The sequence below is a fragment of the Pelophylax lessonae genome (genome assembly GCF_965119305.1).
Source record: "Pelophylax lessonae genome assembly, chromosome: 4".
In the NCBI taxonomy this organism is placed as follows: domain Eukaryota; kingdom Metazoa; phylum Chordata; class Amphibia; order Anura; family Ranidae; genus Pelophylax; species Pelophylax lessonae.
The window spans coordinates 653,265,297-653,291,389 of NC_138771.1; the positions used below are offsets into that span (position 1 = coordinate 653,265,297).

Below are 26,093 nucleotides of genomic sequence, written 5' to 3' on the forward strand. Positions count from 1 at the left end.
AGGAAGGCGGCGGAGAGGGAGAGAGCGATCTACACCGACCGGGAGGGGGGAGGAGGAGTGCCGAGAGAGCCCTGGAGGAGGCGGCCCGGACCGGGGACCTCAACCTGAGCGGCCGGAGACTGAGGAGTATACCCGAGAGGGGGCGGAGCTACGACCTCACCGACCTGACCCGAGCGGGTGAGACTGACCCCAATAATAATGTATATGTATGTGTGTAACCCACGAGGGGGCGGGGCTAACACCTCACCCCAGCGGGTGACAGGAGGGGAGACCCCCCGTGATGGTGTGTTACCCCAATACTCACCCCATATCCGTGTGTGACCCCAATATAGAGATATGTGACCCCCATACCAGTCTGTGACCCCAATACTGGTCCCAAGTCAGTGTGTGACCCCAATATAGAGATATGTGACCCCAATACTGGCCCCAAGTCAGTATGTGACCCCAATATATTGATATGTGACCCCAATATATCGATAGTTGACCCCAATACTGGCCCCAAGTCAGTGTTTGACCCCAATATAGAGATATGTGACCCCAATACTCACCCCATATCCGTGTGTGACCCCAATATTGTGATATGTGACCCCAATACTGGTCCCAAGTCAGTATGTGACCCCAATATATTGATATGTGACCCCAATATATCGATAGTTGACCCCAATACTGGCCCCAAGTCAGTATGTGACCCCAATATAGAGATATGTGACCCCCATACCAGTCTGTGGCCCCAATACCGGCCCCAAGTCAGTGTGTGCCCCTAATATTGAGATATGTGACCCCAATATCGAGATATGTGACCTCAATTCCCAATCCCAAGTCAGTGTGTGACCCCTCATTATCAGTATATGTAACCCCCCCCCCCCCCCCAATATCAGTGTGTCACCCCCAGTACTGACAGCAATATTCTCATGTGACCCCATTAGTGGCCCCAAACCGTCGTGTCATCCCAATAACGATCCCCATATCTTTGTCTGACCCCAATAACCATATATGTGACCCCAATAACCATATATGTGACCCCAATAATGACCCCCAAACCAGTGTGTTACCCCCAGAATCATTGTGTGGCCCCCAATACTGACAACCATATTGTGTGACCCCCCCCCCCATCATTGACCCCAAACCAGTATGTCACCCCAATATGGACCCCCCATATCCTTGTGTAACCCCAATGTACACAACTGTTTTGTTGTGTGACCCCAGTACTGACTCCATTAGTGTGTCACCCCAATATTGTCCCCATATGAGTGAGAGACCCCAATATTTAGAGCAGTATCCTTATGTGACCCCCCACCCCCTCCCCCCCTAAAACCAGTGTGCCACCCTAATACTGACCACTTATTATTGCGTGACCCCCCCAAACCTGTGTGTCTCCCTAAAAATACTGACCACAAACCAGTGTGTGACCCCAGTATTATTGTGGCCCCCTCAATTCTGACCCCATAGAAGTGTGTGACCCAAATACACACAATTTTGTTGTGTGACCCCCAAACCAGTATATGACCCCCATAGCAGTGTCACCCCAATACTCACAACAATATGCTTGTGTGACCCCCCTAAACCAGTGTGCCATCCAACTCACCTGACCTGAGAGGCGGAGCTATCACCCAACCCACCTGACCTGAGTGGGTGAGAGTCAGAGCCCCCTGACCCTCTACCCTTTCTCATTGGCTGGCCTGGTACACACAGTGACCTGACCCCAAAAACAGTGGTGACCCCAGCATTGACCCAAAAACAGTGGTGACCCCAGCATTGACCCAAAAACAGTGGTGGCCCCAGCACTGACCCAAAAACAGTGGTGACCCCAGCACTGACCCAAAAACAGTGGTGGCCCCTGCACTGACCCAAAAACAGTGGTGGCCCCTGCACTGACCCAAAAACAGTGGTGGCCCCTGCACTGACCCAAAAACAGTGGTGGCCCCTGCACTGACCCAAAAACAGTGGTGGCCCCTGCACTGACCCAAAAACAGTGGTGGCCCCTGCACTGACCCAAAAACAGTGGTGGCCCCAGCACTGACCCAAAAACAGTGGTGGCCCAAGCACTGAACCCCACCTGACTGACCTCTACTGGAAGAGTAATACCAGGTAGGGGCCCTTACTTGACATGAGGAGGGAAGATATAGGGACCCTCCTCTATGGTGACCTCCCTTACAGCGGTATGGAAAGGGGTGCAGTAATGGGGTACTCTTATCTGAGTACACAATCCTCATCTCAGAGGCTCTCATTGGGTTTGGTCTCTCGGTGAAGTTGGAGAAGATTTGTTGGACTTTGTAGGAATTGTGGGTGGAAGGAGGTGACTGCCAGTCTCTGTTATATGGAAGGACTTGTTGGGGTCCAATGATTGGGGGTTTGTCTATAGGGGCCCCAGGCTTGGAAGCAAGTCAGATGCAGAAAAATGGCGTGCTTGTGAGATCGGTTTGGTGTCTGTCTTAGATCGGTTCGGTTTGATGTCGGTCTGAGATCGGTTTTCCTTTGAGATGTACTAATATTGATTTGTGACAGGTTTACCCCAAAAACCAGGACAATGTATTCCCAGCCGGCTTCTTATACCTCGTAGGGTCTCCGGAATCTCTCCCTCAAAGTTCCCGGCTCTGTAGATGTAATCCAATCACTGAAATCTCATTATATTCATACATGTTCATGTCTTTTCTAAAGCTGCTTTCAGTCGTCTTATGGACCCATGTAGATTGGTCTTTTTTTTCATGTCGGACGGGTTTTGCATTTCAGTCTACAGCATTGCAAAACCCGTATGAAGCGGGTCAGGAGGAGGTTGACTGGAAGGAGATGACCTGCAGGTCAGCAGGAATTCAGCCGCAGGCCAGGAGGACCTTTGGTTTTCCTCTGAGATATATTAACGTTGACCAGGAGGAGGTCAGCTGCAGGCCAAGAGAAAGTTGGTTTTCCTTTGAGATCTATTAACGTTGACTTAGAGAAGGTCAACTGCAGGCCAGGAGAAAGTAACACATCTCAAAAGGAAAACTAACCTTCTCTTGGCCCGCAGTTGACCTCATAAGTCAACGTTAAGAATACATCTCAAAAGGAAAACCAGCTAATGTTGACTTAGAGGAGGTCAACGGTGGGCCAGGAGGAGGTCAACTGCAGGCCAAGAGAAGGTTTGTTTTCCTTTTGAGATATACTACTTTCTCTTGGCCCACAGTTGACCTTCTCCTGGCCTGCACCTGACCTCCTCTAAGTCAACGTTAATAATACATCTCAAAAGGAAAACCAACGTTGACCTAGAGGTGGTCAACTGCGGGCCAAGAGAAAGTTGGGTTTCCTTTGAGATGTATTATTAACGTTGACTTAGAGGAGGTCAGCTGTAGGCTAGGGTAAGGTCAACTGCGGGCCAAGAGAAAGTATAACATCTCAAAAGGAAAACTAACCTTCTCTTGGCCTGCAGTTGACCTTACCCTGGCCTGCAGCTGACCTCCTCTAAGTCAACGTTAATAATACATCTCAAAGGAAACCCAACTTTCTCTTGGCCCGCAGTTGACCACCTCTATGTCAACGTTGGTTTTCTTTTTGAGATGTATTACTAACGTTGACTTGGCCCGCAGTTGACCTCCTCTACGTCAACATTAGTAATACATCTCAAAAGGAAAACCAACAAATGTGACTTTGAGGAGGTCAACTGCAGGCCAAGAGAAGGTTAGTTTTCCTTTTGAGATGTTATACTTTCTCTTGGCCTGCAGTTGACCTCCTCAAAGTCACATTTGTTGGTTTTCCTTTTGAGATGTATTACTAACGTTGACTTAGAAGAGGTCAACTGCAGGCCAAGAAAAGGTTTGTTTTCCTTTTGAGATGTATTACTTTCTCTTTGCCCACAGTTGACCTTCTCCTGGCCTGCAGCTTACCTCCTCTAAGTCAACGTTTAATAATACATCTCAAAGGAAAACCAACTTTCTTTTGGCCCGCAGTTGACCTCCTCTAAGTCACCATTGGTTTTCCTTTTGAGATGTATTACTACGTTGACTTAGAGGAGGTCAGCTGCGGGCCAAGAGAAAGTAATACATCTCAAAGGGAAAACTAACCTTCTCTTGGCCTGCAGTTGACCTCCTCAAAGTCAACATTCATTGGTTTTCCTTTTGAGATGTATTACTAACGTTGACTTAGAGGAGGTCAGCTGCAGGCCAGGAGAAGGTCAACTGTAGGCCAAGAGAAGATTGGTTTTCCTTTGAGATGTATTAACGTTGACTTGGAGAAGTTCGACTGCAGGCCTGGAGGAGACCAAGACTTGTGACAGTGCAATTTACACAAGTTTCTGCTTGTCGCACATTGGGCAGCCCATGAGTTTAACTGCCCTATGCTCGTTTGTCGCCCAAAAGAAGCTCCTGCTCTTCTTCTCTTCTTTTTTTTTTTTCAGGAACAAGCTTTGCGTGATTTTTTTTTTTTAATGTGCTTTTCTTTGTGCGACAGAATCGTGCAGCTTGAAACTGTTGATGCTCCCTGCTGATACCGCTGCTCGTGGAAGAGAATTCCACATCCTTACCGCTCTTACAGTGAAGAACCCCTTACGTATTTTAAGGTTAAACTGCTTTTCCTCTAGTTTTAGTGAGTGGCCACGTGTCTTATTGAATTCCCTTTCTCTGAATAGTTTGTTCCTTATGCTCGGGTCACCAGTACAGTATTTGTACATTGATATCATATCCCCCCTCAATCGTCTCTTCTCCAGAGAGAATAAGTTCAGTGCTTGTAGTCTTTCCTCATAGCTGATGTCCTCCATTCCCCTAATTTATTTTTGTTGCCCTTCTCTGGACTTTCTCCAATTCCAGCACATCCTTCCTGAGGACCTTGCAATGATAATGGTCACCAGAAGAAATAGGGTGAATCTCTCCAACGGGGACACAGACAGCAATAAAGACGGGGGGGGGGGTCCAATCCCTCCACTCAATCTAAAATTATAAGAAAAGGTTTTGCCTATAGTTATAGTGTAACTGTGAATAGCGGGCCTGTGTCACTCCAGCATGTGCAGTGATATGTAACTGGTGTAGTGCAACCAACATTGCAAGGCGTCCCCAATGTGTTTGTTTCTGTGTATATGGGGGTGGGGTGATCTCATTATTTATTTTTTTGGAGGGGGGAGTGTTGCTTTATTTGTATTTTTTTTTTTTTTTCCTACCAAAGCTTTGTTTATATCACATACAGTAGTTGACCAAAAGTCCCCTGCCTGCGTGATACTATTTGTTGTGACAGGTTCTCTTTAGTGACACGTTGGATGTCTTCTTCTCCCTCCATTGATGGTAATGGGGGTGCAGACATTGGAAGTGATGTAACACGCCTTCCTTGTGGGATCTTGTTAGGTAGGAGATATTCGCTGAGCTCCCCGCTCCCCCCCCCCGCCTCTGCTGAGCTCCCTGCTCCCCCCCCCCCCGCGCCTCTGCTGAGCTCCCTGCTCCCCCCCCCCCCGCGCCTCTGCTGAGCTCCCTGCTCCCCCCCCCCCCGCGCCTCTGCTGAGCTCCCTGCTCCCCCCCCCCCCCGCGCCTCTGCTGAGCTCCCTGCTCCCCCCCCCCCCCCCGCGCCTCTGCTGAGCTCCCTGCTCCCCCCCCCCCGCCTCTGCTGAGCTCCCTGCTCCCCCCCGCCTCTGCTGAGCTCCCTGCTGCCCCCCCCCGCCTGCTGTCCCCCCTGCCTCTGCTGAGCTTCCCCCCGCTCCCCCCCTGCAGACTCCCCCCCCCCCCCTCTTCTGAGCTTTTCCATTCCCCCCCCCCTCTTCTGAGCTTTTCCATTCCCCCCCCCCTCTTCTGAGCTTTTCCATTCCCCCCCCCTCTTCTGAGCTTTTCCATTCCCCCCCCCCTTCTGAGCTTTTCCATTCCCCCCCCCCTTCTGAGCTTTTCCATTCCCCCCCCCCTTCTGAGCTTTTCCATTCCCCCCCCCCCCTTCTGAGCTTTTCCATTCCCCCCCCCCCTTCTGAGCTTTTCCATTCCCCCCCCCCCTTCTGAGCTTTTCCATTCCCCCCCCCCCCCTTCTGAGCTTTTCCATTCCCCCCCCCCCTTCTGAGCTTTTCCATTCCCCCCCCCCCTTCTGAGCTTTTCCATTCCCCCCCCCCTTCTGAGCTTTTCCATTCTCCCCCCCCCCCCCTCTTCTGAGCTTTTCCATTCTCCCCCCCCCCCCTTCTGAGCTTTTCCATTCTTCTCCCCCCCTCTTCTGAGCTTTTCCATTCTTCCCCCCCCCCCCCCTCTTCTGAGCTTTTCCATTCTTCCCCCCCCCCCCCCGCCTCTTCTGAGCTTTTCCATTCCCCCCCCACCCGCCTCTTCTGAGCTTTTCCATTCCCCCCCCCTTTGCTGAGCTTTTCCATTCCCCCCCCCTTTGCTGAGCTTCCCCATCCTTCCCTCTGCTGAGCACCCTCCCCTCTGCTGGTTCCCAGGCCTGCAGTTGGGAGAATTGATCCCCAGAAACGGGAGCGGATGTGGTGGAGGGGGAATTTATCTTGGTGGGGGTTGGAGGTTGGTTGGGTACATAAAAAAATTAGTATAACTGTCACTTTTTTTTTAATAAATGAGTGTCAGTTATTCTTGTGTGATATTTATAGATGGAGTCCTCTCCGGAGTGCACACCGATCTCCCCAGGTGTGGGAGATACAAGAATCCCCGCCACCCCCTGAATATCTGTTTTGGATATTCTGATCTTTTCCAGAGTTTCTTACTTTTTTTTTTCTATACTTCTAGATGGATTTTATCACTTCAAAGCTGTGCGGGGGGCATCAGATAATGGGAGGTGCCCCCAGCGAGGGGGGGATGGTTGGCGGCTCTATGTGATGTAGCGGTGGGGTACGTCCTGTAATAAAGTGGAGGGTTCCTGGTATAGATTCCAGTCTGATGACAGGAGAGGAATGCGCCCCCCATCTGTGCAGACATGTGCCAGGAATTATCCACTACCGCTGTGTGTCCGTCCCAGATCACCGTCCCCAGAGTACACCGGGGGGGGGCTTATCCCAGAACCTGCAGGACGGCCGCTTCTCATCTACAGCAATCCCAACCAAACCAAACCAAACCATGTACCAATAGGAAAACACTTCCATAAATAGGACCGGGCGGGGGGGGGGGGGGGGCTGGGAGAGGCAGGGGGGTACACGGGGGGTATACAGCTCTTATTTCTGATTGGTGTATTCTAATGTGACATGGCCGCTCTACAATGGGGTGTTGTATAATTAAAGTGTACATAAACCTAGGAACAGAAATGTCATATATTGTAGCTGAACAATCCTTACATATGATGACTGCATTAGTTTTCTTTTTTCCAGGCCTTTTTTTTTTTTTTTTTATGTTTTTATGGTTCATTTTTACCTGGTGGTCATTTTTTTTCTTTTCTCTTTTCTCTTCCTTTTTGTTTCCTCTTTTCTCCTCTTTTTACTTTTTTCTCTCTCACTTTTTCTTTCCTCCTTTTTTTTTTTTTCTCTTTTTCCTTTGCCTTCTTTTCTTTATCTTTTTCTTTACTTCTTCTGTTTTTATTTTATCTTTCCTCTTCTTCTCTTTTCATTTCTTTTCTATTTTTTTTTTTTCATTTTTTTTCTCCTTTTTCCCCTTTTTCTTTTTCTTTTCTTTCTCCTCTTTTCTTTCTCCTCTTTTCTTTCTCCTCTTTTCTTTCTCCTCTTTTCTTTCTCTTTCTCCTCCTTTTTTTTCTCTTTCTCCTCCTTTTTTTTCTCTTTCTCCTCCTTTTTTTTTCTCTTTCTCCTCCTTTTTTTTCTCTTTCTCCTCCTTTTTTTTCTCTTTCTCTTTCTCCTCTTTTCTCTTTCTCCTCCTTTTTTTTCTTTTTCCATTTGTTTTTTTTTTTTTTGTTTTCCCCCCACTTGGTGACAACACTCACCCGTACTGTGTGCAATGAGCATTGTCAGGACAGGAAGTGTTAGGACTTTAGGGCATATCATTATCTCCTCTTCTCTTTCACATAGGGCAGTAGTGGTCAACATTCTAGATATTGGGGACCTTCAGTGTGGGTCAGAGCTTGCGGGAACCAGTACAGGAGATGGCCAGAGCTTGCGGGAACCGGTACAGGAGATGGTCAGAGCGTGCGGGAACCGGTACAGGAGATGGCCAGAGCTTGCGGGAACCGGTACAAGAGATGGTCAGAGCGTGCAGGAACCGGTACAGGAGATGGTCAGAGCGTGCGGGAACCGGTACAGGAGATGGTCAGAGCGTGCGGGAACCGGTACAGGAGATGGTCAGAGCGTGCGGGAACCGGTACAGGAGATGGTCAGAGCGTGCGGGAACCGGTACAGGAGATGGTCAGAGCGTGCGGGAACCGGTACAGGAGATGGCCAGAGCTTGCGGGAACCGGTACAGGAGATGGTCAGAGCGTGCGGGAACCGGTACAGGAGATGGCCAGAGCTTGCGGGAACCGGTACAAGAGATGGTCAGAGCGTGCAGGAACCGGTACAGGAGATGGTCAGAGCGTGCGGGAACCGGTACAGGAGATGGTCAGAGCGTGTGGGAACCGGTACAGGAGATGGTCAGAGCGTGCGGGGAACCGGTACAGGAGATGGTCAGAGCGTGCGGGAACCGGTACAGGAGATGGTCAGAGCGTGCGGGAACCGGTACAGGAGATGGTCAGAGCGTGCGGGAACCGGTACAGGAGATGGCCAGAGCGTGCGGGAACCGGTACAGGAGATGGCCAGAGCGTGCGGGGAACCGGTATAGGAGATGGTCAGAGCGTGCGGGAACCGGTACAAGAGATGGTCAGAGCGTGCGGGAACCGGTATAGGAGATGGCCAGAGCGTGCGGGGAACCGGTATAGGAGATGGTCAGAGCGTGCGGGAACCGGTACAGGAGATGGCCAGAGCTTGCGGGAACCGGTACAAGAGATGGTCAGAGCGTGCAGGAACCGGTACAGGAGATGGTCAGAGCGTGCGGGAACCGGTACAGGAGATGGTCAGAGCGTGCGGGAACCGGTACAGGAGATGGTCAGAGCGTGCGGGAACCGGTACAGGAGATGGTCAGAGCGTGCCGGGAACCGGTACAGGAGATGGCCAGAGCGTGCCGGGAACCGGTACAGGAGATGGTCAGAGCGTGCCGGGAACCGGTACAGGAGATGGCCAGAGCGTGCGGGGAACCGGTACAGGAGATGGTCAGAGCGTGCCGGGAACCGGTACAGGAGATGGTCAGAGCGTGCGGGAACCGGTACAGGAGATGGTCAGAGCGTGCCAGGAACCGGTACAGGAGATGGTCAGAGCGTGCCAGGAACCGGTACAGGAGATGGTCAGAGCGTGCCAGGAACCGGTACAGGAGATGGTCAGAGCGTGCCGGGAACCGGTACAGGAGATGGTCAGAGCGTGCCGGGAACCGGTACAGGAGATGGTCAGAGCGTGCGGGGAACCGGTACAGGAGATGGTCAGAGCGTGCCGGGAACCGGTACAGGAGATGGTCAGAGTGTGCTATAAACAAAAAAAGAGCGTTCTGAAAAAAAAAATTGTACTTTCTGCTATATAATATTCCTAAAAAAACAACAATATGTATTCTGCCACATATTTTTGGTATAAAAAAAAATCCCAGTAAGTGTATATTAGTTTGCGCAAAAGTTATCGCGTCTACGAACTAGGGGAAAGATTTGTCATCTTTGTTTTTTTCTATTAATGGTAGCAAGTTTTTTTTTTTTTTTTTTTTTTTTTTTTTCAGGACTGTGACATTGCAGCGGACAGATCGGACCCCTGACTGACATTTTTGACACTTTTGGGGGGACCAGTGACATTACTACAGTAATCGGTGCTAAAAATATGCACTGTTACTGTAATAATGACACTGGCAGGGAAGGGGTTAACACCTGTGGGTGATCGAACGGTCCCTAGGGGGTGCTTTCTAACTGTGTGGGGGATGGACTCACTGGATGAACACAGAGACCTGTGTTCCTAAATAGGAGGATCCCTGTGTTCATAACTGACAGAACAGCGGTCTGCTGTGTTTACATCGGAAAGACCGCCGTTCTGTCTCCACGGGGAGAAATCGTGGGTGCCCGGCGGACATCGTGGCCGCCGGACACGCTGATTGGCTCCCCCTGTGGCCAATGAGGCAGCGCACTTGCGCCCCCACTAGCAGTCCTGTAAAGCTACATACAGGTACGTCATTTTGCGGGCCGACCTACCGTAAAATTATGGCAGCTGCTTGGCAAGCAGTTAAGGTTTGTTTCATACAAATAGATATAGTGTGTGTGTATGTGTATATGTGTATATATATATATATATATATATATATATATATATATATATATATACACATACACACAGTGCCTTGCGAAAGTATTCGGCCCCCTTGAACTTTGCGACCTTTTGCCACATTTTAGGCTTCAAACATAAAGATATAAAACTGTAATTTTTTGTGAAGAATCAACAAGTGGGACACAATCATGAAGTGGAACAAAATTTATTGGATATTTCAAACTTTGTTAACAAATAAAAAACTGAAAAATTGGGCGTGCAAAATTATTCAGCCCCTTTACTTTCAGTGCAGCAAACTCTCTCCAGAAGTTCAGTGAGGATCTCTGAATGATCCAATGTTGACCTAAATGACTTAATGATGATAAATAGAATCCACCTGTGTGTAATCAAGTCTCTGTATAAATGCACCTGCACTGTGATAGTCTCAGAGGTCCGTTTTAAGCGCAGAGAGCATCATGAAGAACAAGGAACACACCAGGCAGGTCCGAGATACTGTTGTGGAGAAGTTTAAAGCCGGATTTGGATACAAAAAGATTTCCCAAGCTTTAAACATCCCAAGGAGCACTGTGCAAGCGATAATATTGAAATGGAAGGAGTATCAGACCACTGCAAATCTACGAAGACCTGGCCGTCCCTCTACTTTCAGCTCATACAAGGAGAAGACTGATCAGAGATGCAGCCAAGAGGCCCATGATCACTCTGGATGAACTGCAGAGATCTACAGCTGATTCAGGAAATATAAATCAGAGGGCACAGTATTGGCTTTCGACCAATACAAGGAGGCAAATAAGAAAAGTAAACACAAAATCAAGATGGCTAAAATCAACTTTGAGAGACAAATAGCGGAGGATAGTAAAAAAAACCCAAAGAAATTCTTTAAATATATCAACAGCAAAAAAACTAGGGCAGAGCATATTGCACACATAATTAGCGATGATGGGAGGATGGTTACAGAGGACACTGAAAAAGCAACCGTGCTGAATGCTTTTTTCTCGTCAGTCTTTACACAGGAAACGGAGGGGTACACTGACCATGACTGTATGGTTAGTAGTAATACACAGGACTTGCCACTATGGCTAACAGAGGGTGAAATCAGGGAAAGGCTGGATAAACTTAACACAAACAAATCACCAGGCCCGGATGGCGTACATCCGAGAGTACTCAAGGAACTCAGTAAGGTTATATCCAGACCACTGTTCCTGATCTTTGCTGACAGTATTAGGACAGGAGATGTACCAGGGGATTGGAAGAAAGCTAACATAATTCCGATATTCAAAAAGGGTCAGAGGCATATACCGGGAAATTATAGGCCTGTCAGTCTGACATCAGTAGTATGTAAACTTCTGGAGGGGATGATAAGGGACTATATCTTAGAGTTTGCTAAGGACAACAACATCATCAGCAGTAATCAGCACGTTTTAACAAATGGGCGTTCTTGTCAAACCAATCTCTTAACATTCTACGAGGAGGTGAGCTGTGAGCTAGATAGGGGGAGACCAATGGATGTGGTGTACTTGGATTTCGCTAAGGCGTTTGATACAGTTCCCCACAAGCGCTTAATTTATAAAATAAGGTCTGCAGGTATCGATAGCAGGGTTTGCTCTTGGATACGGAATTGGCTAAAAGGGCGTGTCCAAAGGGTGGTAATAAATAGAGCATACTCAGACTGGTCTGAGGTAGTAAGCAGGGTCCCCCAAGGCTCAGTCCTAGGACCAACCTTGTTCAATTTATTCATAAACAACATTGAGGACGGGATCAGTAGTTCGATATCAGTTTTTGCAGATGACAAAACATTGGGCAGGGCAATAACTGCACAGCATGAAGCAGATATCCTACAGGATGACCTGGACAAAATAACGGAGTGGGCAACGACATGGCAAATGAGGTTTAACGTGGAGAAGTGTAAGGTTTTACACTTGGGGACTAGAAACATAAAAACACAATACACGTTAGGAGGGGAACCCTTGGGGGAATCAAAAATGGAGAAAGATCTGGGAGTCTCGGTGGATAATAGACTAGGCAACAGCATGCAATGTCAAGCAGCAGCTGCCAAGGCCAGCAGAATATTAGCATGCATAAAGAAAGGGATGTATTCCAGAGATAAGACTATAATCCTTCCACTTTATAAAACTCTGGTCCGACCACATCTGGAGTATTCTGTCCAGTTCTGGTCGCCAGTCCTCAGGAGGGATGTGTTGGAGCTGGAGAGAGTCCAGAGAAGGGCAACTAAACTAATTAGGGGATTGGAGGACCTTGACTATGAGGAGCATCTGCAATCGCTTGATTTATTCTCCCTGGAGAAGAGACGCCTGAGGGGGGACATGATAGCAATTTTTAAATATCTCAATGGGGATCTCAGCTTAGAAAAAAAGCTGTTCAGTCGAAGGGATTGCATGAGGACTCGGGGGCATACAATGCGATTAGAGGAGCAGCGTTTTAACCTTAGGCAACGCGGGGGGTTCTTTACTGTTAGGGCTACAAGATTGTGGAATTCTCTACCACAAGAGGTGGTTTCTGCAGGTAGTATGGTGGCTTTCAAAAGACTATTAGACTTACATCTCAAGGATCAGAACATTCAGGGGTATGGGAGAGGAGTACAGCCACACACACCTACACAGGTTGAACTGGATGGACTGTTGTCTTTATTCAACCTCACCTACTATGTAACTATGAGGTGGGAGACTCTGTCCATAGGACAACAATCAGTCGTATACTGCACAAATCTGGCCTTTATGGAAGAGTGGCAAGAAGAAAGACATTTCTTAAAGATATCCATAAAAAGTGTTGTTTAAAGTTTGCCACAAGCCACCTGGGAGACACCAAACATGTGGAAGAAGGAGCTCTGCTCAGATGAAACCAAAATCAAACTTTTTGGCAACAATGCAAAATGTTATGTTTGGCGTAAAAGCAACGCAGCTCATCACCCTGAACACACCATCCCCCACTGTGAAACATGGTGGTGGCAGCATCATGGTTTGGGCCTGCTTTTCTTCAGCAGGGACAGGGAAGATGGTTAAAATTGATGGGAAGATGGATGGAGCCAAATACAGGAACCATTCTGGAAGAAAACCTGATGGAGTCTGCAAAAGACCTGAGACTGGGACGGAGATTTGTCTTCCAACAAGACAATGATCCAAAACATAAAGCAGAATCTACAATGGAATGGTTCACAAATAAACATATCCAGGTGTTAGAATGGCCAAGTCAAAGTCCAGACCTGAATCCAATCGAGAATCTGTGGAAAGAACTGAAAACTGCTGTTCACAAACGCTCTCCATCCAACCTCACTGAGCTCGAGCTGTTTTGCAAGGAGGAATGGGCAAAAATGTCAGTCTCTCGATGTGCAAAACTGATAGAGACATACCCCAAGCGACTTACAGCTGTAATCGCAGCAAAAGGTGGCGCTACAAAGTATTAACTTAAGGGGGCTGAATAATTTTGCACGTCCAATTTTTCCGTTTTTTATTTGTTAAAGTTTGAAATATCCAATAAATTTCATTCCACTTCATGATTGTGTCCCACTTGTTGATTCTTCACAAAAAATTACAGTTTTATATCTTTATGTATGAAGCCTGAAATGTGGCAAAAGGTCGCAAAGTTCAAGGGGGCCGAATACTTTCGCAAGGCACTGTGTGTGTATGTATGTGTATATAATATATATATATATAATCACACACTCATGTGGGATACTTATAGCAATTCATTGAGATAAGAACACAGAGCCGGGTTATATACCAGTCCTAGAAGAATAAATCCTCTATTATAATAATAATAATATACATTGGTTTGTTGGACTCTCCAGTGAACAATGACCACATTCTGAGCCCAAGGCCAGACAATCGCAATCCCTTCAAATACATTGTTGCAGTTAAAGAGGAACTGCAGTCTGCTCACATACAATGCTCAAAAAAAAAAAAAACCTTTTATTCAGAGTATAGCATCAAGTGAATTTGACTCCTGGGATCTTGATCTGGTCAGATAAGTAGCAGAGGGGGTTGATAATCAGTTTCAGTTGCTTTGGTGTTAATGAAATGAACAGGTGCACTAGATGGGCAACAATGAGACCTCCAACACAGGAATGGGTTTACAGGTGGAGGCCACTGATGTTTTTTTCCCTACTCATCTTTTCTGACTGTTTTTCATTAGTTTTGCATTTGGCTATGGTCAGTGTCACTACTGGTAGCATGAGGAGATACCTGGACCTAATAGAGTAGGGATATGCAAACTGTGGCCCTCCAGCTGTTACAAAACTACAAGTCCCATCATGCCTCTGCCTCTGAGTGTCATGCTTGTTGCTATCAGAGTCTTGCTATGCCTCGTGGGACATATAGTTCTGCAACATATGGAGGGCCACAGTTTGCATATCTCTGCTATAGAGGTTGCACAGGCAGTCCAACCCCTCCAGGATGGCACATCAATATGTGGCATTGCCAGAAGGTTTGCTGTGTCTCCCAGCACAGTCTCAGGAGCATGGAGGAGATTCCAGTAGACAGGCAGTTACTCTAGGAGAGCTGGACAGGGCCATAGAAGATCCCCAACCCATCAGCAGGACCGGTATCTGCTCCTTTGTGCACAGAGGAACAGGATGAGCACTGCCAGAGCCCTACAAAATGACCTCCAGCAGCCACTGGTGTGAATGTCTCTGACCAAAGACTTCATGAGGGTGGCCTGAGGGCCCGACATCCTCTCTAGTGGGCCCTGTGCTCATTACTTGGCACCGTGGAGCTGGATTGGCATTTGCCATTGAACACCAGAATTGGCAGCTCCACCACTGGCACCCTGTGCTTATCACAGATGAGTGCAGGTTCACCCTGAGTACATGTGACAGACATGAAAGGGACTGGAGAAGCCATGGAGAACGTTATGCTGCCTGTAACATCGTTCAGCATTACCGGTTTGGTGGTGGTCAGTGATGGTCTGGGGGAGGCAAATCCATGGAGGGACACACAGACCTCTACAGGATAGACAATGGAACCCTGACTGCTATTGGGTATCAGAATGAAATCCTTGGACCCATTGTCAGACCCTACACTGGTGCAGTGGGTCCTGGGTTCCTCCTGGTGCCCGACAATGCCCGGCCTCATGTGGTGAGAGTATGCAGCCAGTTCCTGGAGGATGAAGGAATTGATACCTTTGAATGCCCCCACATTCCCCTGACCTAAATCCTATAGCACATCTCTGGGACATTATGTTTCCGACCATCCGATGCCACCAGGTTGCACCTCAGTCTGTTCAGGAACTCAGTGATGTTCTGGTCCAGATCTGGGGGAAATACCCCAGGACACCATCCATCGTCTCATTAGGAGCATGCCCTGACATTGTCAGGCTTGCATACAAACACTTGGGAGCCATACAAACTACTGAGGATCATTCTAAGTTGCTGCAATGAAATTTCAGTAAAATGGACTCCCCTGCTGCATTATTTTTTCACTTTGATTTTTGGGGTGTCTTTGAATTCAGCCCTCTTTAGGGTGATACATTTTCATTTCCTTTGATGTGACATAATTTCCTACGCGTTACCCAGTCCCTACCAGTATAGACCCTAACACATTACCCAGTCCATACCGGTATAGATCCTAACACATTACCCAGTCCATACCACTATAGATCCTAACACATTACCCAGTCCATACCGGTATAGACCCTAACACATTACCCAGTCCATACCGGTATAGATCCTAACACATTACCCAGTCCATACCACTATAGATCCTAACACCTTACCCAGTCCATACCAGCATAGATCCTAACACATTACCCAGTCCATACCGGTATAGACCCTAACACATTACCCAGTCCATACCAGTATAGATCATAACACCTTACCCAGTCCATACCAGTATAGATCATAACACCTTACCCAGTCCATACCAGTATAGATCCTAACACCTTACCCAGTCCATACCAGCATAGATCCTAACACATTACCCAGTCCATACCAGCATAGACCCTAACACATTACCCAGTCCATACCGGTATAGATCCTAACACATTACCCAGTCCATACCAGTATAGATCCTAACACATTACCCAGTCCATACCAGTATAGATCCTAACACATTACCCAGTCCCTACCAGTATAGATATCCAGCATGAGATTTGTTCCCCATTGAGATCTGATGTGTTTTCAAAGTGCTCCTTTATTTTTTTTGAGCAGTGTAGTTTGTAATAAAACCATCTTTTCTATTCCCTCCAAACACTTTGCATATTTTATATATACTGTGATCTGTACCAAATATGCTGCAGAAACCTCCCTCCCTCTGGATGCAGCCATTTTAACTGTGGGCAGCTGAAGCTACTGCCTGTTCACTTCCTGGATTTACACAGACACACAGGTGTGTGTGTGTATATGTGTGTATATATATGTATATATGTATATATGTATATATATATATATATATATATATATATATATATATATATATATATATATATATATATATATATATATATGTATGTATGTGTATATATGTATGTATGTATGTATGTGTATATATGTATGTATGTATGTATGTGTATATATGTATGTATGTATGTATGTGTATATATGTATGTATGTATGTATGTGTATATATGTATGTATGTATGTATGTGTATATATGTATGTATGTATGTGTATATATGTATGTATGTATGTATGTGTATATATATATATATATATATGTATGTATGTATGTGTATATATATATATATATATATGTATGTATGTATGTGTATATATATATATATATATATATATATGTATGTATGTATGTGTATATATATATATATGTATGTATGTGTATATATATATATATATGTATGTATGTATGTGTATATATATATGTATGTATGTGTATATATATATGTATGTATGTATGTGTGTATATATATATATATATATATGTATGTATGTATGTGTATATATATATATATATATGTATGTATGTATGTGTATATATATATATATATGTATGTATGTGTATATATATATATATATGTATGTATGTATGTGTATATATATATATATATGTATGTATGTATGTGTATATATATATATATATGTATGTATGTATGTGTATATATATATATATATATATATATGTATGTATGTGTATATATATATATATATATATGTATGTATGTATGTATGTATGTGTGTGTGTATATATTTATTATAGACACACACTCACACCACTGCTTGCCTGCACATTATTCCTCTCTTGATGAATACTCATGGATCTCTGCAGTCTACTGTTATCTTTGCCCTCATCCAACCAGCTCCACCTCTGCAGCTCTCCTTGCCTCTCCTATGACTTACCTCTCCTCCCTTGCTGACAAACTCTCACAAGAGAGAGAGAGCTGTGTATAATGTCGTTAGCCTAGGCCAGTGATGGTGAACCTTGGCACCCCCAGATGTTTTCAAACTACATTTCCCATGAGGCTCATGCACTCTGCAGTGTAGCTAAGCATCATGGGAAATGGCAAAGCTTGGCACCCCAGATGTTTTGGAACTACATTTCCCATGATGTTCCTGCATTCTGCAGTGTGGTTGAGCATCATGGCAAATGTAGTTCCAAAACATCTGGAGTGCCAAAGTTCACCATCACTGGTCTAGGCTAAGGACCAGACAGGAAAGAGGCTGTATAAGGTAACTGGCAGAAAAAATATGTTTTACTATGCAAAGTTAAAACAACGAGGACAGAAGATTTTTTTTAGATGAAAAAATGACTAAAGACCCAGGAATCTCATTCCTATAGGTTGGAGCGTATTGGAGAGGAAGTAAACCCTCCTCTGTAACTTGTACCTATAGGTGATCCTATGATAAGGCTTACCTATAGGTACTGTAAATATCTCCTAAACTTGCACTGTTTAGGGGAAATTTACTTTACATGCAGCCAGTGACCGCTCTGTTGCATGCGCCGCCCATGCCGTTCCCCCCCCCCTGTGCCCCCCCCCCCCCGGAGCCCCTTGCACTGTTTAGGGGATATTTACTTTGCATGCAGCCAGCGACCGCTCTGGTGCATGCGCCGCCCATGCCGTTACAAGGGATGTTTACCTCCTTGTGACAGCCATAAAAATGATATAAAAGGACCGTGTAAAAATAAAAGCTTTAAATGTACAGATTATCAGCACCTGATATCGGCCTGAAAGGTGGCCGAAAAATCGATATTGGCCCAAAAAAAAAAACAAACAAATCGGTCAACCTCTGATTAAGCCCGGGTTCACACTTCACACGGATGTGGCTCACAGCTTCCTTGTTCTCCGATTCAGGGTTGAATTGGCCCCGAATTTTTGCCTGAAACCGAGTCAGACATACAGGACCCCCCCCGTGCAATCCGCAGCCGCCACTGAGATGTGCTGTCATGCGAATCGGATGCAGGGAAACCCACATCCAATTCACACAGCCTGGGAGAGTGCAAAGTGTTCTGTGTATGGCGTCTGTGCCAAGTGAGCGACCTCCTGTGTTCACAGCGCCGCACGGGATCTGGAAGCTAGTGGAAAGGACTGGTGTAAGCGGCACTATAGCCATTTCCAGCCGGATCGGCTTTGTTTGGCTCTTTGCTATGCAGGGTGGATTGGATTTAAATCATCATTTTTAACCACTTCTGGACCAGGCCTTGTTAGCCCCAGACAGACATCGCATATGATTCGGAGCGCACTGTAAATGGTGTTCAAACCACACATGTGAGATATCGCCGCAATCGTTAGAGCGAGAGCAAAAATTATAGCCCTAGACCTCCTCTGTAACTCTAAGCTGGTAACCTGTAGATATTTTAAAAGTGTCGCCTATGGGGATTTTTAAGTACCAATGTGTGTCACCATTCCACGAGCGTGCGCAATTTTGAAGCATGACATGTTGGGTATCTATTTACTCTGCGTAACATTATCTTTCACATTATAGAAAAAAAATTGAGCTAACTTTTACTGCTTACTTATTTTTTAATTTAAAAAAAACAGTATTATTTCCAAAAAAAAAGCTGCGTTTGTTAGACCGCTGCGCAAATACGGTGCGATTAAAAAAAATATTTATAACGATCTCCATTTTATTCTCTGGGGTCTCTGCTAAAAAACATATCTTTTTTTTTACTTATTTATTTATATATATATATATATATATATATATATATATATATATATATAACATTTGGGGGTTCTAAGTAATCTTCTAGCAAAAATACAGATTTTTACATGTAAACAAAGTGTCAGAAACGTCCTGGGGGGTGAAGTGGTTAAAGAGGACCTCCAGGCTCTCCCCCAAAAAAAATGAAAAATCAGCAGCTACAAATCCTGTAGCTGATCACTTCTATTATAAGAACACTTACCTGTCCAGGGATCCAGCGATGTCCTCACCCCGAGCCCATTGTTCATTAAGCTTCAGGTGCTGGCATCGGCATCTCTAGGAAGGGATACAGGAAGTGAAGCCTTTCCTACTGCACATGCGAGAACCGGGCTTCACCTAGTGACTGGTCCCACAGTCTTCTGGGACCTGTGATGTGTCCCAGAAGACTTAAGGAAAAGGAGGGGGGGGGGGGGCGACAATCTGAGGCGGAAGAAGTATCCGGAGCCGCCACCCAACCACCCCCCCCCCCCCCCCACACACACACACACAAAAAAAAAAACCATGTCAAATGTGACAGTGGAGGGGTTGCCATGTGTGATATCTGGTGCCATGTGTGATGCCCAGTGCCATGCATCCCCCCCCCCCAAAAAAAAGCATGTCAAATGTGACAGTGGAGGGGGTGTCATGTGGGTTGCAGTGCCATGTGTGATACCCAGTGGCACACCCCAGAAAAATTTCCTAAATAGGGAAATGGGGGTGCCATGTGTGATACCAAGTGCCATGCACCCCCTCCCAAAAAAATGCCAAATGTGGCAGTGGCGGGGGTGTCATGTGGGTGCTGGTGCCCTGTGTGTGATGCCCAGTGCCATGCCCCCCCACCCTCAAAGAAAGTGCCAAATGTGGAAGCAGAGGCAGTGCCATGTGTGATACCCAGTGCCAGTTCCATGCAACCCCCCCCCCCCCCAAAAAAAAGTGCCAAATGTGGCAGTGGAGAGGTGTCATGTGGGTGCTGGTGCTGTGTGTGATGCCCAGCGCCATGCCCCCACCCCCAAAAAAAGTGCCAAATGTGGAAGCGGAGGCAGTGCCATGTGTGACAACCCAGTGCCATGCCCCCCCCCCCCCATATAAAGTGGCAAATGTGGCAGTGGAGAGGTGTCATGTGGGAGCTGGTGCCATGTGTGATACCCAGTGCCATGTCCACCCCCCCCCCCCCCCCCAAAAAAAATAAGTGCCACCAAATGTGGAAGCGGAGGCAGTGCCATGTGATACCCAGTGCCATACACTCCCCCCCACCCCCCCCAAAAAAAGTGCCAAATGTGGAAGCGGAGTCAGTGCAATGTGTGATACCCAGTGCCATGCCCCCCCCAAAAACGTGCCACCAAATGTGGAAGTGGAGGCAGTGTCATGTGATACCCAGTGCCATGCACTCCCCCCCCCCCCCCCAAAAAAAGTGCCAAATGTGGAAGCGGAGTCAGTGCAATGTGTGGGTGCCAGTGCCATGCACCACCCCCCCCCCCCCCCAAAAAGTGCCAAATGTGGCACTGCAGAGGTGTCATGTGGGTGCTGGTGCCATGTGATACCCAGTGCCATGCCCCCTCCCCCCCCCCCCCCCCAAAAAAGTGCCCCAAATGTGGAAGCGGAGGCAGTGCCATTTGTGATACCCAGTACCATGCACTCCCGTCCCCAAAAGTGACAGTGGAGGGGTGTCATGTGGATGCTGGGTGCCATGTGTGATACTGGGAGCCACCTGCCAGATCCAGAGAGAGACAACCGGATCCCCACAACATAAGGAAACTGGCAGCGTGACATAGGACATGGAGGGGGGGGGGGGCACTGGATGTGCTGGGCTTGTAGATATATGAATCCAGCTGTTGTACCATTTCTTTATCAGAAGCTTCTCATTGCTGGAGTTGCACTGGAAAATGTTATTCTTCGCAGTTGTAGTCATACTTTCCCTGTGCCAGGAAGTCGTTAAGTCCCCAGCAGAGGGGAGGATTGGAAGTCCTGGTTGTGGGGTCACACCACGGATAATGTCCCAGGGTTGTTGAGGAAATCCTTGATTGAAGAGTGTGTGAACTGCGGAAGTTCTGCAGGCTGATAATCTGCAATTAGTGTGAGAGTTTGGCAGAGGCCTGCATGGGACTGGCTGTGCTTTTCTCTGCTGTCCTCCTGGCTGACCATGGAGTGCCAGTCCCTGCCGGCTTACACCGGAATCAGACGAGGGAAGGTGTGCTCCAATCATTTGCATTCAGCAGAGTTGTCTTGGCGTGGCTCTTGGTGGCCATTATTCAACGTCTTGTATGGGTGTCCTCATTTATTGTTGATGGGAAAGCATGAATAGTGATTATGTGGAGGAGAAGACACAATGGTGGGGGTTGGATGGTGGCTGCTGTGCAGTAACATTTGAGGTTTAGGGATCTGGACTTGGAGTTGGACTAACTGACACCTGACTGACACCGATCAGCCATAACTTTTATAACCACCCACCCCATATTATGCAGGTCCCCCTTCTGCCACCAAGACAGCCCTGACCCATCTCACTGTGGACTTCACTAGACCTCTGAAGGTATGCTGTGGTATCTGCTAGCAGATTCTTTTAAGTCAGCACTGCAGTGCCCAACCTCCCCAGCACCAGGGACCCCTCCACAGACCAGGTGGGTTGGTGGTTTTGTGTGGTGGTTGCAGCCTGTCTCAGGGGGTGTAGCTTGTTCCCCGGGATGCAATGGGGGGGGGGTTAAAGAGTGGTTTGCAGCTTGTCAACCATGGGGGCTAGCATCTTGGGTCTCACCAGTGCTATTAGATCCTGTACCTGGCCTGGCTGTCCCTCCTGCCCTCCTTCATTACCACAGAGAGGGAAGCAAGCTGGTACAACCTGCACTGCAATCCTCTGACCACCAGTGATGGGGCACAGTTCCTCCCAGCGGTGGGGCGCAGTGGCACCAGCAGTAGGGCGCAGTTCCTCCCAGCAACATTAGGGATAGGGCAAAGTTCCTCCGAGCAGTGGGGCACAGTTCCTCCCAGCAACAAGAGTGATAGGGCACAGTTCCTCCCAGCAACAAGAGTGATGGGGCAGAGTTCCTCCCAGCGGTGCCAGTGATCGGGCGCAGTTCCCCCAAACCCCCTCCAAGCAGTGCCAGCGATGGGGCACAGCGGCACCAGCAGTGGGGCGCAGTTCCTCCCAGCAACAAGAGTGATGGGGCAGAGTTCCTCCCAGCAGTGCCAGCGATGGGGCGCAGTTCCTCCCAGCAACAAGAGTGATTGGGCAGAGTTCCTCCCAGCAGTGCCAGCGATGGGGTGCAGTTCCCCCAAACCCCCCCCCCCCAAGCAGTGCCAGCGATGGGGCGCAGTTCCCCCAAACCCCCCCCCCAAGCAGTGCCAGCGATGGGGCGCAGTTCCTCCCAGCAACAAGAGTGATGGGACAGAGTTCCTCCCAGCAGTGCCAGCGATGGGGCGCAGTTCCTCCCAGCAACAAGAGTGATTGGGCAGAGTTCCTCCCAGCAGTGCCAGCGATGGGGTGCAGTTCCCCCAAACCCCCCCCCCCCCCAAGCAGTGCCAGCGATGGGGCGCAGTTCCCCCAAACCCCCCCCCCCCCCAAGCAGTGCCAGCGATGGGGCGCAGTTCCCCCAAACCCCCCCCAAGCAGTGCCAGCGATGGGGCGCAGTTCCCCCAAACCCCCCCAAGCAGTGCCAGCGATGGGGCACAGCAGCACCAGCAGTGGGGCGCAGTTCCTCCCAGCAACAAGAGTGATGGGGCAGAGTTCCTTCCAGCGATGGGGCACAGTGCCAGCGATGGGGCGCAGTTCCTCCCAGCAACAAGAGTGATTGGGCAGAGTTCCTCCCAGCAGTGCCAGCGATGGGGCACAGCGGCACCAGCAGTGGGGCGCAGTTCCTCCCAGCAACAAGAGTGATGGGGCAGAGTTCCTCCCAGCGATGGGGCACAGTGCCAGCGATGGGGCGCAGTTCCTCCCAGCTACAAGAGTGATTGGGCAGAGTTCCTCCCAGCAGTGCCAGCGATGGGGCGCAGTTCCCCCAAACCCCCCCCAGCAGTGCCAGTGATGGGGCACAGCAGCACCAGCAGTGGGGCGCAGTTCCTCCCAGCGGTGCCAGCGATGGGGCGCAGTTCCTCCCAGCAGTGGGGCACAGTTCCTCCCAGTGGTGCCAGCGATGGGGCGCAGTTCCTCCCAGCAGTGGGGCGCAGTTCCTCCCAGCGGTGCCAGCGATGGGGCGCAGTTCCTCCCAGCAACAAGGAATTGGGCAGAGTTCCTCCCAGCAGTGCCAGCGATGGGGCGCAGTTCCTCCCAGCAGTGGGGCGCAGTTCCTCCCAGCGGTGCCAGCGATGGGGCGCAGTTCCTCCCAGCAACAAGTACGATGGGGCAGAGTTCCTCCCAGCGGCGCCAGTGGTAGGGCATTTTCTACTTGGACTGCCGACAGTCCCAGCTCCTAAAGTCAGAAGGACAGTAAACTGGCTCTCTGTGTAGAAGGTTTGGAGACCCTCTGCCCCCCCCCCCCCGCTCTTGCCATTACAATTTAACCCTTGTCCAAGTCACTCAGATCCTTACACTTGTCCATTTTGCTTGCTTTGAATGCATCAACTTCAGGGCCAACATGTTCACTTGTGGCCTAATATCTTCCACTTCTTTCAGGTGCCATTGTCAGGAGATAATGAAAGTTCCTCGCTTCACCTATCAGTGGTGATTGTTCTGTCTGCTGGGTGTATTGGGGTACAGGGAAGGTAGATGCGCTCTCTGTATTAGTACATGGAGGGGTGGGAGGAGGAATACATGTTAGGTCAGGGAAGATTTGCACCCTCTCCTCTATAATAGTGGGGAGGTATTTATACATCCCTTGTGCTCACATCTGGCGGCTCTGCTTGTCATCAGCCTTTCGGGAGTCCCCGTCATGCCTCCTTCCCATCCCCCAGCAGCTGCTAAGATCATAGTTTTTTTTTTTTTTTTTTTTTTTTTTTCTCTTTTTGCAGAAGTAAACTGACAGCCGACCACATCCGGCCCCAGTCTTGTACTTCATCACACTCTGTGCAACCTGTGATTGTGTGACAGCGGTGATGTGATGTCATCGGTCTATAGGACAACTATGTCATCACCGAGAAGAGCAGCAATGACCAACCGGGGGGGGGGGGGGGATAGCTCTCTTATAGCAGCCAGTTATTTGCCATTGCTTCACAAAATGAATACGACATCCGACAAAACCTTTCTTTTTTAGACTTTTTTTTTTTGCATTTAATTGGAATTGTGTTCTAAATGGGGGAAAAAAAAAAGTCCTTTTATATAGTTTCAGCGTTCTATTGCAGACCATGGTCATGTGACTCGGTGTTGCCATGGCACGGCTGTAAAATTCTATTCATTCTCTGTTTATATATTCCCAGCCTGCTGTGTCACGAAATCTGTCCGGGATGGGACATTATAGTCCTTAGACAAACACAGGAACAAAATCTATGTCAATGTTATGAGAGAGAAAGAGAAGGGTCTGTAAAACATCCGACATCTGTGCTGAACGAGAGAAGCCTCAATCTGTGTATATGTGTGTATATGTGTGTGTATGTATGTATATGTATGTATATGTATATGTATATGTATATATATATATATATATATATATATATATATATATATATATATGATATAGGCAGTGCCGGGTGGCACTGACTGGCAGCGTGATGGGCACAGATGAGCAGGCGCTGACTGACAGCACTATGGGCACTTATGGTAGGCGCTGTGGGCTCGGTTTTTTAACTTTTCTGTAGTCAGGGCACTGATGATCGGTGCCCTGATTACCTGTCCTAGGCTCCCCTTTGAGGAGGAGCCGCTGATCGTCTCTCCTCGCCACACGCTCTGACAGTGTGAGGCGAGGAGCACCAATAAACAACACTTTCTCGTTTACAAGTGACCGCCTGTGATTGGACACAGCCGATCACATGGGTAAAGAGCCAACTCATTGGCTCTTTACCAAGATGGGGGTTGCGCCGGGTCTTAGCAACACATGATCGCCGCACTGCGCGCCCCCATGGGCGTGCGAGAGAGGCCGTTTTGGGGCGCCGTGATTTGACGTTGTCCCAGAACGAGAGCCGCACCGCTCCGCCGTCATTTGACAGTGGGCGGTAAGTAGTTAAGGCTCCATTAACCGGAAGTGATGTCATGACATCGCTTCTGGGTTACTAGATCCGATCAAAGCTAGCTTTGGCTTTGTTCGGTTCTTCGGCCAGCCGACGTATGTGCTGGCTGGTCGCTTGGGCCTCCTGGGAGACCCGGGCGGAGCGGGGGGGGGGGGTGTGTCACAAAAACTGTACCAGGATGGGACATTCTAGTCCCTAGGCAAAATCTATGTCAATGTTATGAGTGTCTGTAAAACATCCGACATCTGTGCTGAATGAGAGCCGCCTGCATGGGTCTGTGGTTCCCTATAGGATATCTATTTACCTGAGAGAGCGGGGAAGCGTTTCAGGAGAGGAGAGTCATAGAGGAAGGAGCAGAGTCCTCCAGCAGTGCAGAGTATTTCAGGAAAGGAGAGTTCTAGGTAGTGATGGACGAGCATCGGCCGGGCGGTTCGTGAACTTTAGCCGCAAACTTTCCCAAACGTTCACGAACCACAAGTTTGCGGCGGGCCCCATTGATTTTAATGGGAGGCAAACTTTAAAAAACTTTAGGTCATATTTGCAGCCACAAAATACTTACTAGCTGTGCAAAAATAGCCCCACAACATGGACAATGTCATAACAGAAGTATTACTATTGGAAAAGTTGCCATAAAAATGTTTTTTTTTTTCTAAATCAGCCAGAACTGAGAGCAGCCGGTAAATACATGTCAAATACATATAGGGTCCATTCACACATCTGTAAAATGGGTCCGCATCCATTCCATAATTTGGTGGAACGTTTACAGACCCATTTATT

General features: G+C 48.0%; 1 protein-coding gene across 1 annotated transcript in view; it reads left to right on the top strand.

Moving 5' to 3' along the window:
- Positions 1-26,093, top strand: part of LOC309553462 (leucine-rich repeat and calponin homology domain-containing protein 4-like) — a 134,519-nt gene that overhangs the window by 60 nt on the left and 108,366 nt on the right. The window contains exon 1 of the mRNA XM_082254670.1: positions 1-177. This exon is cut by the window's left edge and continues 60 nt beyond it. Within this exon, the coding sequence (XP_082110796.1) occupies positions 1-177 (177 nt within the window). The remainder of the gene's footprint in view (positions 178-26,093) is intronic.